Genomic DNA, 15,168 nt, shown 5'->3' with positions numbered 1-15,168 from the left:
GACAAAAGCAAAGAAAAAAAATAATAAGAAGAATATAAAAAGTTTTAACTGATGACATTCTAACGGAGAACAGACAGCTGCAAATAAAGGAACAAAAAAACATCACAATTTCATTATCATTCATAGAAATAAAAAAGTTCCAGTAAGAAGAAAAACACCAACAACAGAAAAGACGTGACAATAACAGTGTCAAAAGTATAATATTACATGTATCTTTCTAACGATAATAAGGATAATAAGTTGAACCAATTAACATTTCAAAATGTGTTATGAATTAACAACGGATAGTAACAATTCTTGTCGCTTTTTATTAGCTACATCTATATATTTTCCTAAATTTACAAGTATAGCTTTATTATCTGATTGTAGTAAATCTATAATTTATACATAGAAGGTCTAATATAGTAATAACGCTTGATAAATCTTCTTCGAATATCTTGATAACATGGACAAACTAAAATAAAATGATACTCATCTTCAATTTCTGGTAAGTTACATAATTGGCATAATCTTTCATTTCTTTGAGTTCTATTACGTCCGTATCTACCGGTTTCAATCCTTAAGTTATGAGCAGATATTCTAATTCTACAAATATTCATACGTATACCTTTACAATAAATATTTCTTAAATAAGGTTCAAAACAAAAGTCTTTTTTGATATAACTATACAAAGTGTTTAGTACAATATTGTTTTCTATGTCTGAATGCCATTTTTGCCTAAAACAATCAATAACTCTTTGCTTAAATTCAGATAAAAAGAAACTACTTTTGATATTTATTGGGTTGTCCCACACATAAGAAAAGCCAAATTCATTTAATAAGGATTTTACATTTTGAGCCCAATTATTTACACCAGTCAAACTATTGCTTACTGTATATCTATAAATTTCTTTCAGTATAATATTATCCGTATTGACAAGCTTAAGCCAAAATTTAATGATTTGTACGTATCTGTTGATATGTAAGGGGTATCTACCTAATTCGCCATACACTGCATTATTACTAGCACATTGTTTTACTCCTAATATTGATTTGCAAAACTTAAGGTGTACCCTTTCTATATCTTTAGATTTAGTAAAACCCCAAACCGGACATGCATAATTAAGTATTGAGCCAACAAAGGCATCAAATAATTGTAGTGAAACACGAGGATTTAAATGAAATTTGTTTATCTTATTCAATAAAATGCTCATAGCTTTTAAACCTTTCCCTACTAAGCACTGCGTATTTAAAACAAAAGAACCTGTATAATTAAAAACAACCCCTAGATAATTAAAATCGTTAACAACTTCAATTATGTTTACCATTATAATACCATTTTTCACATAATTTGACCTGTCCCCTTTTACGGAAAACAACAATTTTGGTTTTATCCGTATTAACCTCAAGTCCCAATTTATTGCAATAATCATACAAGGTATTTAGCGATTTTTGTTAGTCTTCTTGTAATCTGCCAACTATCACCATATCATCGGCAAATAATAAAACAATAATACATAATTCATAAATATTGAGACCACAATTCATTCGGTTTTGTAAAAATAATTCAAGATCCTCTAAAAATAATGCGAAAAGTGCCGGAGAATTATTTTGTCCCTGTTTTAAGCCTTTCGATATATTGAAGTCAGAAAATGTATTATAATGTTTTACACAAGATTTTACAACTGAATACATAGCTTTAAATATATTTAAAATTTTACCATCCAAGCCCATCTTAAATAATTTATACCATAGCGCGTTTCTATACACAGAGTCAAACGCTTTTTTAAGATCGACAAAAGCGCACGGAAATCTTTTATTTTTCAGATAACATATGTTGTACTAAATTATGTAAAATAATTGCATCCACAGTGCTGAGCCCTTTCCTAAAACCGAACTGGGCGTCTGATAACATATTTATTATCATCAAACCATTTTTCTACCCTTGAAGTTAAAATACTAGTAAATAATTTACCAAAATTGCTGATTAATGTTATACCCCTGTAATTATTTACATTTCTATTATCCCCCTTTTTATGCAAAGGTACAATAAAACCTTGCGTCCACAATTCTGGAAAATAACCTGCGTTAAAAACAATATTAAATAAATCTGTAATATGCCCTACCAAGATATCAATAGTTTCAATAAAATATTCATTAAGTAAATTGTCACTTGGCGATGCAGATTTGTTACGATTTAAATTGCGAACAGCAGCACGAACTTCATCACAGGTAATCGGCATGTTCAATTCACCAAAAGTAGGGTTATTTGTATTAGTATTTCCGTCATCAATAAATGTTTCAACCTCGGGAATGATTGTTGTTTTTATTTCATTAAACATTTCAAAAAAATACTTTTCAAATTCTTTAGCAGATATATCGTCCCCCGTACGTCTATTTTGTTGTTTAAAATATTGCCAAAATTCTCTTGGTTTACGGGTTTTTAAAATAGTTAATTCTTGCGACTTCTTTAAATTAAATGCTCTTTTCTTTTTCTCAAAATCATTTTATACGTCTTTTTAGAATCACATAAAGATAATCTGTTTAAACATGACTTATCATTGTTAAAAATATACAACTTTTCTTTATATATGCGTTTCGCATCAGCGCATTCAGTATCGAACCAAGAGTTATCATACCTTTTTGCACTCTTACAATAAACATTTTTCTTAAAAAACAAATCAGCTGATTCACAAATCAAGTGAGAAAAATTTGATACTAAATCATTTACAGTACTTATTTCTTGAACATTATTTACATTCATGATACTATTAAATTCATTCATTTTTCCCAACAATGACCTTCTAAACAACATTTTATGATCGTCATTCCATTTATAATAAACGTAATGATTTTTATTGTAAACATCATAATCCGGTGGTTTATCGCCACATATCTTAAAACTCAATGATGCATGGTCACTAAACAAGTCAAACTGGTTAACAGAGAACGATTGAACGATATGAAAATCAATTTCTTTTAACAGTAAGTAATCTATTGTACTGCATGATTGCCGACTATAATATGTATATTCACCGGTTACGCAATCATGTCCCAATCGTCCGTTGGCTAAACGTAAAGAGGTGGCTTTACAAAATTCTAACAGTTTTACGCCACGTGCATTGCATACAAGGTCACTTGAGGTTCTGCATAAGGTTTCATCTGGGAAGTAGTCAATATCATCAATACTTGAAATATTTTTGTCACATCTAATAAAATCTGGCTTGTTACCCACACGACAGTTCCAATCCCCTGCCACAAGGACGCTACCTATCTGTTCATAATTAAAAACATCTTGCTCTAATAGGTTAAATAAATCAACATTGTTTACACTTGCAGCCGGAGAATCATCTCCCCATATATATACACCTGCCAAAAATACATCTTTTGTAAAATTGAAAACATTTCTATGAAGCTTAAGCCATATTATTGTATCAAAATGGTTTTTAATGATTGAAACACCTGATTTTATATTGTTTTTTATATATATCGCAATACCCCCACTGTTACGCTTAGCCCTTTTATGCTTGAATTTTCTATAGAAATTATAACATGTAAAGTTGTCAATATCAATGTTAGACTCACTATCCGTCCAAGCTTCCGATAATATAACAATATCATTTTTACTAATTTTATCAATAAAATAGATTGCAAGCTCAATCACGCTTTTTCCAGCTTATGATACAAGGTTTATTTATTTTAGCTGTTACATTCAGAATATGTCTATAGATTAAAGTTTTTTTTAATATGTACCGCCTAAGCTTAGTACTCTGTTCAACTATTTTAGTCAGATGACTATTTTTCATTGACTTTAACAAGACATTAAACATGAATTCTTTCTTATAAAACTAACTTCTTCTAAATACGTAAAGTGCAATCCTACTGCAATAGTTACATTTAGCTTTAAATTATGTATTCTATATAGATATTATATTGACCTCAACTAATGGTTTTTAAACTGAATATAACGCATTTTTTGATTGCACTACAATTTTTATCTGGATTATATACATAATTATGTTTTAATTAAAAATATCAACCTGACAAACATTTATTTTTGTATATTAAAAGTAAAATGCATCCATAATTGGATTTATAAAATATATATAAGTTATACTATTATCTTCATAAAAGTGACACAATTCAATTAGTTTTTGCATAACTTTATTGTGTCATACTAAATTGTATAAAATATTTTCATCGGATTTGATACACATTATTGCATTTGAATTTCAGATAAGAAAGAAGCAAGAACCCGTATATCAAACTGAAGTGCAAATTCGTGGCAAATATTTGTAAAACTATAGAAAATTAATTTACGACATTCATAACCCACTGTCGATAAAGATATTTTACAACTAGAGAAGCTGTAACGTAAAACTTGATGATAATGTGAATTTATTGGAAATTGAATAACAGTACAGCGTAGAACGCTCTAGTGGTAATATTGGCAAAGACGATTACAAACGTTGTTAAAAATGTGAGGTAAAAACGACGATCAATCGTGAAAGTATCAGAAGTAAGCAAATTAGTTTGAGTGAAAGAAGTGAATTCTTTAATTCAGTTTTCGTAAGACCAGGAATTATTAAAAAAGTAAATAATGATTTAATAAGTTACAAAGCATTCATTATTTAAGGTTGACATTTACGGAATGATGTTAATGAAACCACAAAAGTAAATATTCAGGAAGGTGATTTGATGAATGAAAATGAAGTTTTCATAACGGAGTGGAAATCAGAAATTAAAATATATGGAATAAAATATCTTACTGAAAATATAAAATAGAGAAGAAAAGTTGTAATGGTAACCATGACCGGCATACTTGTTCCAAACTATAGACAGGTTGATGTCGAAAGCTGGTTCGACCAGAAGCCAGAAGCCATGGAAGAAATATTTCTTAGAAAGGCTGATATCAATCTTATTAATAAATGGCTGATAAGAAATGGTTACTCTCCAGCAACGACAGAAATTGTGATGCCAAAACGCGGTTCAGGATCAGACGATAATAATAGTGACCCAACGTCACCAATAGACGCCCGTGGAGACGTTTTCTTTGCAAAGCATGGAAGAAGTAATTCGAAAAAATACCTGAGACATGACTTTGCAAAATCGAAATACAGAAACATGTTCCGGACATATGAGCCGTCTGCTATGTCCGAACAGTCAGCGGATGATCGCAGAATTAATTTGAAAGAAATGAGAATGTTCCGATCACTTCCACCAAACTCGAGCAATATCTTAAGCCTATTGATACAGTCAAAAGTTCGTTTGCCGCGGTATCCTAGTAAAGACATTGACAGAAAAAGAGAGGAAAGACATACAAACGAAATGGAATTTTTCATGGATATTGTAAAGGATATTTCAAACGACCTTAACCTTAAGAGTTTAAGTGAGAAAATGGTTGCAAATATCAGTGTGCTTTCTGACGCCGATCATGCGTCTGTGTTCTTTGTTGAAGGTAAACGGAGTAATAAACAATCTCTTGTGTCCAAAATATTTGATGTGCACTCGGGAACACAGATCATGCCCACAAAGACATCGGACAACAGTATACGTGTGCCATGGGGAAAGGGAATAATGGGATACGTAGCGGAGCATCGGGAAATTGTAAATCTTTCAGAAGCTTTCAAGGTAAGAGACATTCATATTATTTGAAACTGCTATTTCACAGGACAAATGTCAATGTCAGAACTAATTGTGTCTAGGGCAACACTAATTTATAGTTTAGCTAGATACTATATTTTAAGAATCGTCACTTAGAACGTTGGTGATATTATTCTACGTAATTGCAAGATGTAAGGTTTACACAATCTTTAAGGCCTGGTCTTTAGGTATGAATAAAGCAAAGCACTTACATACTTTTATTCTTAATACACCAAGTTAAATTTTAATAAAGCAAATATATAACAAGAATAAAGCAGGAACATTCTGATTAAAACAATATATATTTTACTTCGTTTATCTTTCATTTTGTATCATTCTACATTTATTATGTGATATAAACGAAACACCACAATGTAAGCATTGTGTATTTTTTCATGAATTTCTTTATCAACCCTTTTAAAACCATAACAACATGAAACGAAACAATATCTTTACATACGAGTATGAGGCGTTTTGATTATTAAAGTGTAAGTTGAAAATATCATAACTTTAAATTTGAATAGATAATGTTATTCAAAAGCAATACAGCAAAGGTTGATGTGCATTCAATATATAACCTTTTTTTGCTTTGATCAATCTTATGGGTTTTGGTTGTTGTTGTTGCTTTATTTGAAGATATGAGATTAATGCCTTTGAAGTTATAGAACATTTCAAACATCCTTTATAAACCAGATGTCGTTAACATCAACTTGTGTTGAGAACTTTTATTTATCTTAAGGTTAAAGACCAAATGTTTATATATTCTTAGCTGTTAATTTCTAATGAAATCAATATTAAAATGTGTTAAAATATGCCATATGTTTAAAGACATTGCGTAAGTATGACGTACATCGTCAGACATGCTCAGCACACATGTTACAAAGCAAATGTCATTAGCCTCGTAAATAAATCTATATTTTTTACAAATTATTTAGTAGATAGTTATCAAACAGGTCATTACTTCATTTTAATAAACAATTTAACATTAAATACATGTTGTATACAAAACAGCGACACAAATTCAAATGTTCATACTTTCGTCTTCATGGGGCATTTCTGCCGTATGGAAAGTTCCTAAATATAGAAGTTTCAACATTTTTCTTTAGTGATTTGTAATACACGTACGTGTGAAATGTTAGAATATTTTGCGATTTTTTTTTGTTTTGTTTAAAAAACTAACTTTGATATGCAAAAATAATCTATGAATACATATTTCTCCGAAATCACTCACTGCAGACTCAAAATAATAAAAGGACGTTTTTCACTAATCCTTTTTGAAACATATGATTGAAATACAATTTGCATATGAATTATTCATTTACAAATTGTAACTCGTCGTAAAATGGAACCTTTAACTGCGTCTCTCTTGAATAATGTATGAGTCAATCAGGCAAGAAAGCATAAAAGCTGGAAAATTGTTTTATCACATTTTTCATGGTGCCTTTTTACGAACAAACATATGTATATAGAAATCGTTTCTGTCTGACTTTTTCGGAGGAAACAAAATGGCGAATGTTCTCAAAGTTTTATATCAAAAACACAATGTATGCTAAAATAATGTTGCCTGGAATAAAACGTGCTCTGTATGCAAGTGAAGGGTTTTCATAGGTCCACTTGTTATAATATAAATGCCTAGCTATCTTTTTTTCATCTGTCAACAATATTTTGACTTTGTTTACAAAACTATACATAAAATCGAAAGAAGTAATAATATTTGTTCCCACTTTAAGTCATGCGATATAATAAATTTAGCTTTCGTTGACCAGCGAAAAATGTTATGAGTATTGTTTATATTTATGGTGGTCTTCCTCTATGTCGCTTTTTCTGTTATCATATTTCAAATAATTTTAATCGCTAAATGCATGTGTTGTATTTTGCAATTTATATGTAAAGATATTTCGTTTTGTTAAATTCATAAAACACGCAATTGCGTAATGAAGAAAGAAGCTTTTGTACAGCCGGTAAACTGTTCAATATTAATATTATCTAAACATACTTCAAAATGAGACAAAATCAAAGTAGATAATAAATGGTAATTGATATGTAAAATATCCAGGACTTACATTTTATTCCCATAAATTAATGAAGTTCTCATAGTGTGAAAACGATAGCTATTTTAACATGACTCAAGTTGTTCTGCTCTTGATTGTGAGTTGTATTTATAATTATCCCGTAAAGACAATGTTCTGAGACCTTCCTTTCTGTTTGATTAAGCGATTTAAACATATTTAACATTTCTTGACATAACTGAGATAACGTTGTGGCATCCTTGTTTATGAAACTATGAAAAAACTACATTAACATTCTGATGTAATTTATGATATTTTGCATCGTGAAACCATTGAACTTTCTATGGAAATGTTAAGACAAAAAGAAAGTGAAGTTCAGTGAAAATGCTTTATCGGTTAATTCAATCATGATTCCTGTTTCGTTCGAAAATCTGAAGAAGAAAATGTGTTGTAAAGAAACATTTCGACATCAATCTTAATACATTTTGACAAACAAAAAACAAATAATTCGTGTTTCTTACGGATGATTGTATTTCTAGACATTTTGAAAGACGAGAAACATTTTACTCCTCTAAATTTAAACAATAAGTTGCCGTCTATAAATGGAACACACCTTCTTTTTTATAAAAAAAATGTTAGAATGGATAATTCGTTTACAGTTTCTGTTGAGACGAAGACAAAGAGACATGTGTTTAATTAAAACAAGGACAAAAAGTTTTTACTTTTAGATAAAATGACTTTCCTTATCTTAGAAATGTTACACAAAGATTCAAAGTTTCGTGTCAATTAATTTTATATTAAGCCATTTGTGGTGGCTGTAATATAAGTTAATTGACTTTACGCGCTGCATGATGATACGAGTAAAATGTATAAAAAGTTGTGAAACAAATACATTATTAACCTTGAAACAATCTTTTAATTTTTAAAATCGTTCTATGAGACTCGGAGAAATTATTAGGATACACCTAGTACTCGTTTATATTATAACATAAGCATGTAGTCCTTTGGCAGAAATTGACAATGAACTTGGTGTATTATAAGATATTGTAGTTTCATATTTAAGAGCATGTCTGAATAGGTCTCAATTACCCCAACACCAAACTCAGTATTATATCTGATTAATGTAAACTAGATGTTTAATCTTATTCACCACAAGCTGCAGTCACCACAAGCTGTAGTAATTAGAAATCATCTCCCGACGATTAAAAAAAGCTTTCTGCTCAAACTATCACAAGCACACACAGTTGAAACATATGATACATTTACATTTTTAAGGAAATTTAGTTTTAAAAATGTACCAATTGTTCCCTGCGGTCTGGAGACCGCAGGGTATTGGTACGCGTTTTACTTTTGAGGCATGGAGGAGCACGTGACCTGTTTTCGGTACATGGAGGAGCATGTGATCTGTAAACCGTACATGATTGGTTAATTGACCTTTTCGAAAACCTGGCTAAATACCGTTTGGCGGTACGTTACGGATTTACCTCTAGGGAATAGTCAGAGTGACACCTAATTAAGAACAAAAACTATTGAGTGATATTTCTAAATTTCTATAATTATTTTACCATTTAAGGTGGAAAAACTTGAATGATGTGTTTGAAAATTATCAATGTTTCTTTAATATGTATCTCAAATTTTACAAAAAATAAATTGTTTATACTGAAAATCTACAAAATTAAAGTATTCGTAGTGGCATCTACCAGAATAAATAGAGATATTTTCTGCGTAAACTTGTGTGTTTACTTTTTTTGCTCGGAATTATTCATGAAATGGTAGTCCTATTTAATCATTTTCTTAAAAAGAAATAATTGTTTTATGTTCGACCTTCTCCGGTCATCAACGATCACCAGTTTTCAAAGACCTTCTTCTATATTGATCGATTATTGTCAACTATATTCCTGATAAAACCGCGCGTTTATTTATCCCCCCCCCCCAAACAATGCTGAAAATAGTTAAATGAAATATCTTTATATCATTAAAAATGTTCCCCGCAGGAAACCATTTTACTTGTAATTCATTGGATAATTAAAAAATATCAGTCGCTATACTACCAAGCATCATTTCTTAAGCTTGGGTTGTTAAGTTTACTTAGCTCATCACTTCGATTGCCGAAGATTAGTCTATACTGGACAAATTGCAGCAGTCCTTTATTATGAATTTTTATCTCATTTCAAACGTACAATGTATACATCTCCTTTTTTATCTGAGTATTTCAAAACATAGTGCTGATTAAATTTTCAAGACAATGTCATGTATAAATGCAATTTTCTGTTAAGAAAACGCAGTAATTCGCAAAGTTATACAATATTAAACATTATTGGGCAATAAAGTTCTACCATCTTTCAAATGATGCTTTTCTTCATCGCAAAAGCTAAGTACATGTATAAGATGAAATATATTAAAATTCATTTTTAAGAAGAAAATCTTTTTTAAAGGCTTAAATTAAATGTCTATATATTTATATATTATTTCATGTATACTGATGTTACATATTTCTTGTATTTCTATACAAGTCGTTGATTTCTCCAATGCATACATATTTCTTTTGATTAACCTTATATAATTCAAGTTTATATGGGTTTTTTTTTTGTTATTGTTGTCCGTTTTTTGTTTTTTATTTTTCGATCACTTATTTCTCCTGTTTCGGGTATTTATGTTGAATATTTTAATGACAAAAGTATTCAATTCAATGTATATTAATTTACATTAAACATGTATCCATAGCTTTTTTATAATAAACTTCAACAGCTGTAAGTATAACGTTATTGCACATTTACATTTGCACTTTTTTACGATATGTAACTTAAAACGCGATTTATCTAACTAAATGTATAGGATAATATAAGAACGCTGGTGTAAAGGTTTCATTTTTGTTAAGGACCCTGACGAATATTCTGAATGAAGAAATATGCCCCACCTCCTCTTTATAAATTCTTTAATTAACTACTTTTTTATCTTTTATTATGTTTCTAATTAAGGTTAACCTCGAAATGCACCAAGCAAAATGAATGCCACTTAGTGTAGGAATAATCAGGAATTTTAACGGATAGTTTTGAAAGATTAGTTAATTTTGCTACAATAAGCTGTCAGTTAGCACTTGGTAGAGCAAAATTTATAATTTTCCTGAACGTTTCAACAAAATATCTGTTTAAATCACTTACATATTCAGATTCCGAAAGTTCCAATGTCATTTTACCTTTATTATGCACATGCATAATAAATATTTGCTTGCTGTTACACACTTACACAAAGTTACATTTAAAAGATAATGTATGGTAAATCAAAATATTTTATATATATTTTTTAAATCATTCATGTATTATTTATTTTACTAAATCATTTAATACATTTTTTAAACGACCATTAAAAAGTATGTCACAATATCGTCAAGAAAATAATGAAATGATACATATGTATATATAACTTATATTTTCAAAAATTTATTGTAAACAAATTGTGGTAACTCGTTTGTGAAATCACATTTATAAGAGATATTCCAATCTTTAGAAGGCCTATTCTCATTAATATTTCATTAACGTTGTAGGTATTATTCTACAATTATTGTTATTTCATGTCTCACGAGATTTTAGTTCTCAAATCGAACGTCATGCTATATGAATAATTTCCTTGAATTAAAATCATTAATACACATACATTTGAAAATACAAATGACGTCGGAATCAGATGGAATATATTTAATATCTTATATCTTGCGTGATGTCATGCAAAAAATGATATGTCTTAACGTATATACTAGTACATAACGCACACTTCGTTATTAAAATTATCACGAGTATTCGATAAGTTTCCTAGTACAAATTGTGAACTGACCCAATTACAACTGTATTGTTACCTTAGCAACACGTAATATGTTCCATAGAACATATTCAATTGAAATAATACCAGTGAATATGGATTAAAATGATTTTCATTGGGTTGAGTTTAAGAAACGCAAGAAGTTTATAAACGTTTCTAAAGTCCATCGTCCTTATTGAATAAAAGATAAAACATCTTTAAAAAATTTACAGTTTAAAGAATTTACAGCAGTCGTTCAAACACGACAAGACTATCCTTTGAAAATTGACTTTACAAACATGCATAATTATAATTATAATTATAATGTTAAGAAGTAAAACTGCATTTGATATAAATGTTGGTATCAGACCATAATAAACAATAAATATAGATTACAGCTATATTGATATGTTTTTATGTCGGTTTAGACAACGAATATGTTGCGTTCATTATGTTGACAAAATCAATAATTTGACGCAGTGCTGCACTTTTTTTCATTAACTATCTTTAATGTCGGAATCTTCAAATGATCTTAGAGGATCAAAGTAAAGTAATTGTATGACATCATTAAAGTTTAATCAGAAAGTCTTGCAAATATCTGGATATTCAGTGCTATTCAATAATCAATACAAATTGCCAATGCAAAAACTAAGTTTGTCATTACATCCTTATACAAACTTTTAAAAAATTTATTATCAAAATAGGATATCATTTAAACATTGGATTATTAAATGTTATATTCGATGAGTACGTTTAAAAGTATGAAATAAATAAACAAATATACATCATTTTAATTTGATTTTGGTACAAAAAGTATTTGCTAAGTATATCACACAGTCATATATTTAAGTTATTGTTATATATTGTTTGCTTTAATTCTAAGACACTAGATAATGTGCATTCAAGATAAAGGTCAGTTTTATTTTAAATTATCATGTTTTTTTCCTGTTTTAGAATCAGGCTTAGAAAAAAAATCATGAAAATAGTGATGTTATATTTTTAAAGAGAGTCCTTCTTTTAAAACAACATACTAAAATAACAATATTTAGACTACATGAAGTAAAGGTCATAGCCATGTACAAAATACAAAACAAAATGTCATAATATTTAGATATGGCGTTTAAAACCAAATTTCTTAAGACAAATTCGGTGATATATAAAGTCTCTACATAGGTGTAATTTAAATTTTTTAAGACGAATTAACAACAAAACGTAGCTACTTCAAAATAACACATCAGCCAAATTCTATTTGTATAACTTAATATGTTCGAATATGAGCAAAACAACACATCCCAAGATAAACAATTAATGACAATAGGCGCACCTCCAGTGCGTACGCATAAACACACCCACACTTTAACAGACCCTCCTCAGAGACGACTTGAGGTATCATTTGCATACAAAGCAATATTTCAAATTATACTGTTATGGGAATATAAACAAAACAATGCACTTCAGTTTGCCAAATGCAAAACATTAATATACCTGTTTATTTAGTTAAAACAGAAAATATCATTGGCTAGCAAGCAAACGTAATATCTAAAGTATCATAACGTGAGTTGCTGTAAATTACATTGAGGAATACATGCTATATTGCTCTTAGCATTTAATCTGTGTGTGTTTTGCCTAAACCGTCGTTATTAATTACATTTACATATGAATAAAAATGTAAATGCCACAACGGACAGCTGCTACAATATATACGTTTAATGACAAAACAAATCAATGCTATTCTATAAAGGTAGCTATTTGCTTTTTCAAACCTTTTGCTTCAGTATTTCTTTTACAGTTTATCGACTTCCTGTGATAAAATGTCTGCTTCAAATGAATGTGTTTAACTTTAAGTTAAATCAGATTATATTATATATTATACAGTTTCTTCTACAAAAGTATCATACGCAGTGATGAACGAAATTTATTCCAAAGGCTAAACATAAAAGTCATTAAAAATTATAATTATGAACTGAAGGTAATTCAGAATTTCTTTTTTTATTTCTAACGTTTTTACAACGTTTACCTGCGTCAACGTTGAATATTGATATTATATTTTAAAAGAGATGTAATTTAATTCAAATTTATACGTATATACATGTACTTAGATGCAACCTTTTGTTCTTGAACCTATATGCATTGTATTGTAAAAAGAAACAAATTCGCAAGCAAGAAAACAAACCTTGATGTCAAAATGTTTTGACTGTATTTACCACATTTACATTCAATTTATCTATCGTAAAGAGATGTGATGATTTACAACCGTGAACTATTAATATGTTATTTAATAGAAAATGTTCTAATTGTCTTCTTGGCGATTTTGGTTTTCTTTTTCAATAGATCATTAGAACTTTACATGAAATTGCTTGAAACGTTAAATTACCAGTGCCAATTTATTGAATACATCTAATGAACTTGTAAAACAATTCGTGTGGTAATTACCCTCATCTAAGCTTAAAGAGTTTTTATGTTACAAAATGTATAATGACGTTAAATAATTCTTTGGACTTGTAAAATTTTAAAGGGTCACAGCTGCAAGAATGTTGCATTAAATCTACATTATTAAACGTCAAATTGAAAAACTGTGATATTACGTATCGGATGTTTAGACATTTAATATAATACTTAATTCTTTTGAACGAGTACACAACGGTCAAACCTAAATTGGACTAGACGCTTTATGTACTGTAAGTATAATAACGATTTAAAATGACATGTTTTGGACATTAAAAAAGCAAACGAGGCTAGATGCATGCCAAACGAAATGTTTTATTATTATTATTATTATAATTATTACTTGATAAGTTTAAACAGATCTGATGCCTCCCATCACCAGTTTAAATGAAAAATTGTTATATGTTGAGCTGGTGTGACGTAAACCAAAACCGAAGAAAACCATATTGTGTTTAGTATTTTTAAAACAATTGTTATTAATTGGTAGTCTAGTGATTTATTGAACTTTGTAATGGTTTAACTTTAAGACCTAGTTAAGGCAATTCCAGGGGCGTGATATATACTGCATTTTATAATGATCAAACTGATGTTTCATTGTAAATATTTGGTTTCAATTACCTATTGCATTATCTATTTTTATATATTTGGTTTCACAACAAACTTTTTTATCTTTCTTTGAATTTGTATGAGTATAAAGGATTTTCTCTAATGATTTATCTAGGTAACAAATTATAATCTTTTCCGTTTTCATTTTCCATTCTCTTGAGATTTCTGTAGTAAATTCCACGAAAAAACATTTAAATTGTTTGAAAGTGTTGTTAATCTGTCACTGAAAAAATCTCAAATTTTACATTATGTCACATAACTGGCGTTAATTAGCCTTTTATGGATTTTTGCCTATTACGAGCTAGCAGAAGCTATAACAATTCTCCGTTATAATATCGCTTTATTACGAGTATTATAGCAGATGCTCTAATAAATTTATAAAACGTTATTAACAAGCAAAATAGAAACTTTGTTCAGCTATTATTAATCACGAAATTTACAGTCACTTCCAGAGCATTTTTGGTTTGATAATTTTCATAAATGAAAAAACCGCCACCTATAACTTTGATATACATTATATGGTAAGTTATAGATTTGAAAAGTTATATACTGCAGTATGTACGGTTATGAGACTATATAACTAGTAAGGTTAGAAACTGTGATATAGTGATACATCGTAAATGGTAGGTCATATAGCTTGTGAAAAGCCTTACATATACAGCTTTATTGCAACCTATGACTAAAAAACAAA

At 29.2% G+C, this 15,168-nt stretch overlaps 1 protein-coding gene across 4 annotated transcripts in view; it reads left to right on the top strand.

Annotated features, from left to right (window-relative positions):
• Positions 1-15,168, top strand: part of LOC132728123 (dual 3',5'-cyclic-AMP and -GMP phosphodiesterase 11A-like) — a 90,422-nt gene that overhangs the window by 52,257 nt on the left and 22,997 nt on the right. For all 4 annotated transcript variants that reach the window (XM_060713743.1, XM_060713742.1, XM_060713740.1 and 1 more), the window contains exon 2: positions 4,216-5,610. In XM_060713743.1, the coding sequence (XP_060569726.1) occupies positions 4,780-5,610 (831 nt within the window). In that variant the 5' untranslated portion in view covers positions 4,216-4,779. The remainder of the gene's footprint in view (positions 1-4,215; positions 5,611-15,168) is intronic.

Source organism: Ruditapes philippinarum, unplaced genomic scaffold, assembly GCF_026571515.1.
Source record: "Ruditapes philippinarum isolate M1 unplaced genomic scaffold, ASM2657151v2 ctg906_1_1_1_1, whole genome shotgun sequence".
NCBI lineage: Eukaryota > Metazoa > Mollusca > Bivalvia > Venerida > Veneridae > Ruditapes > Ruditapes philippinarum.
This window is presented reverse-complemented; position numbering and strand designations above follow the sequence as displayed.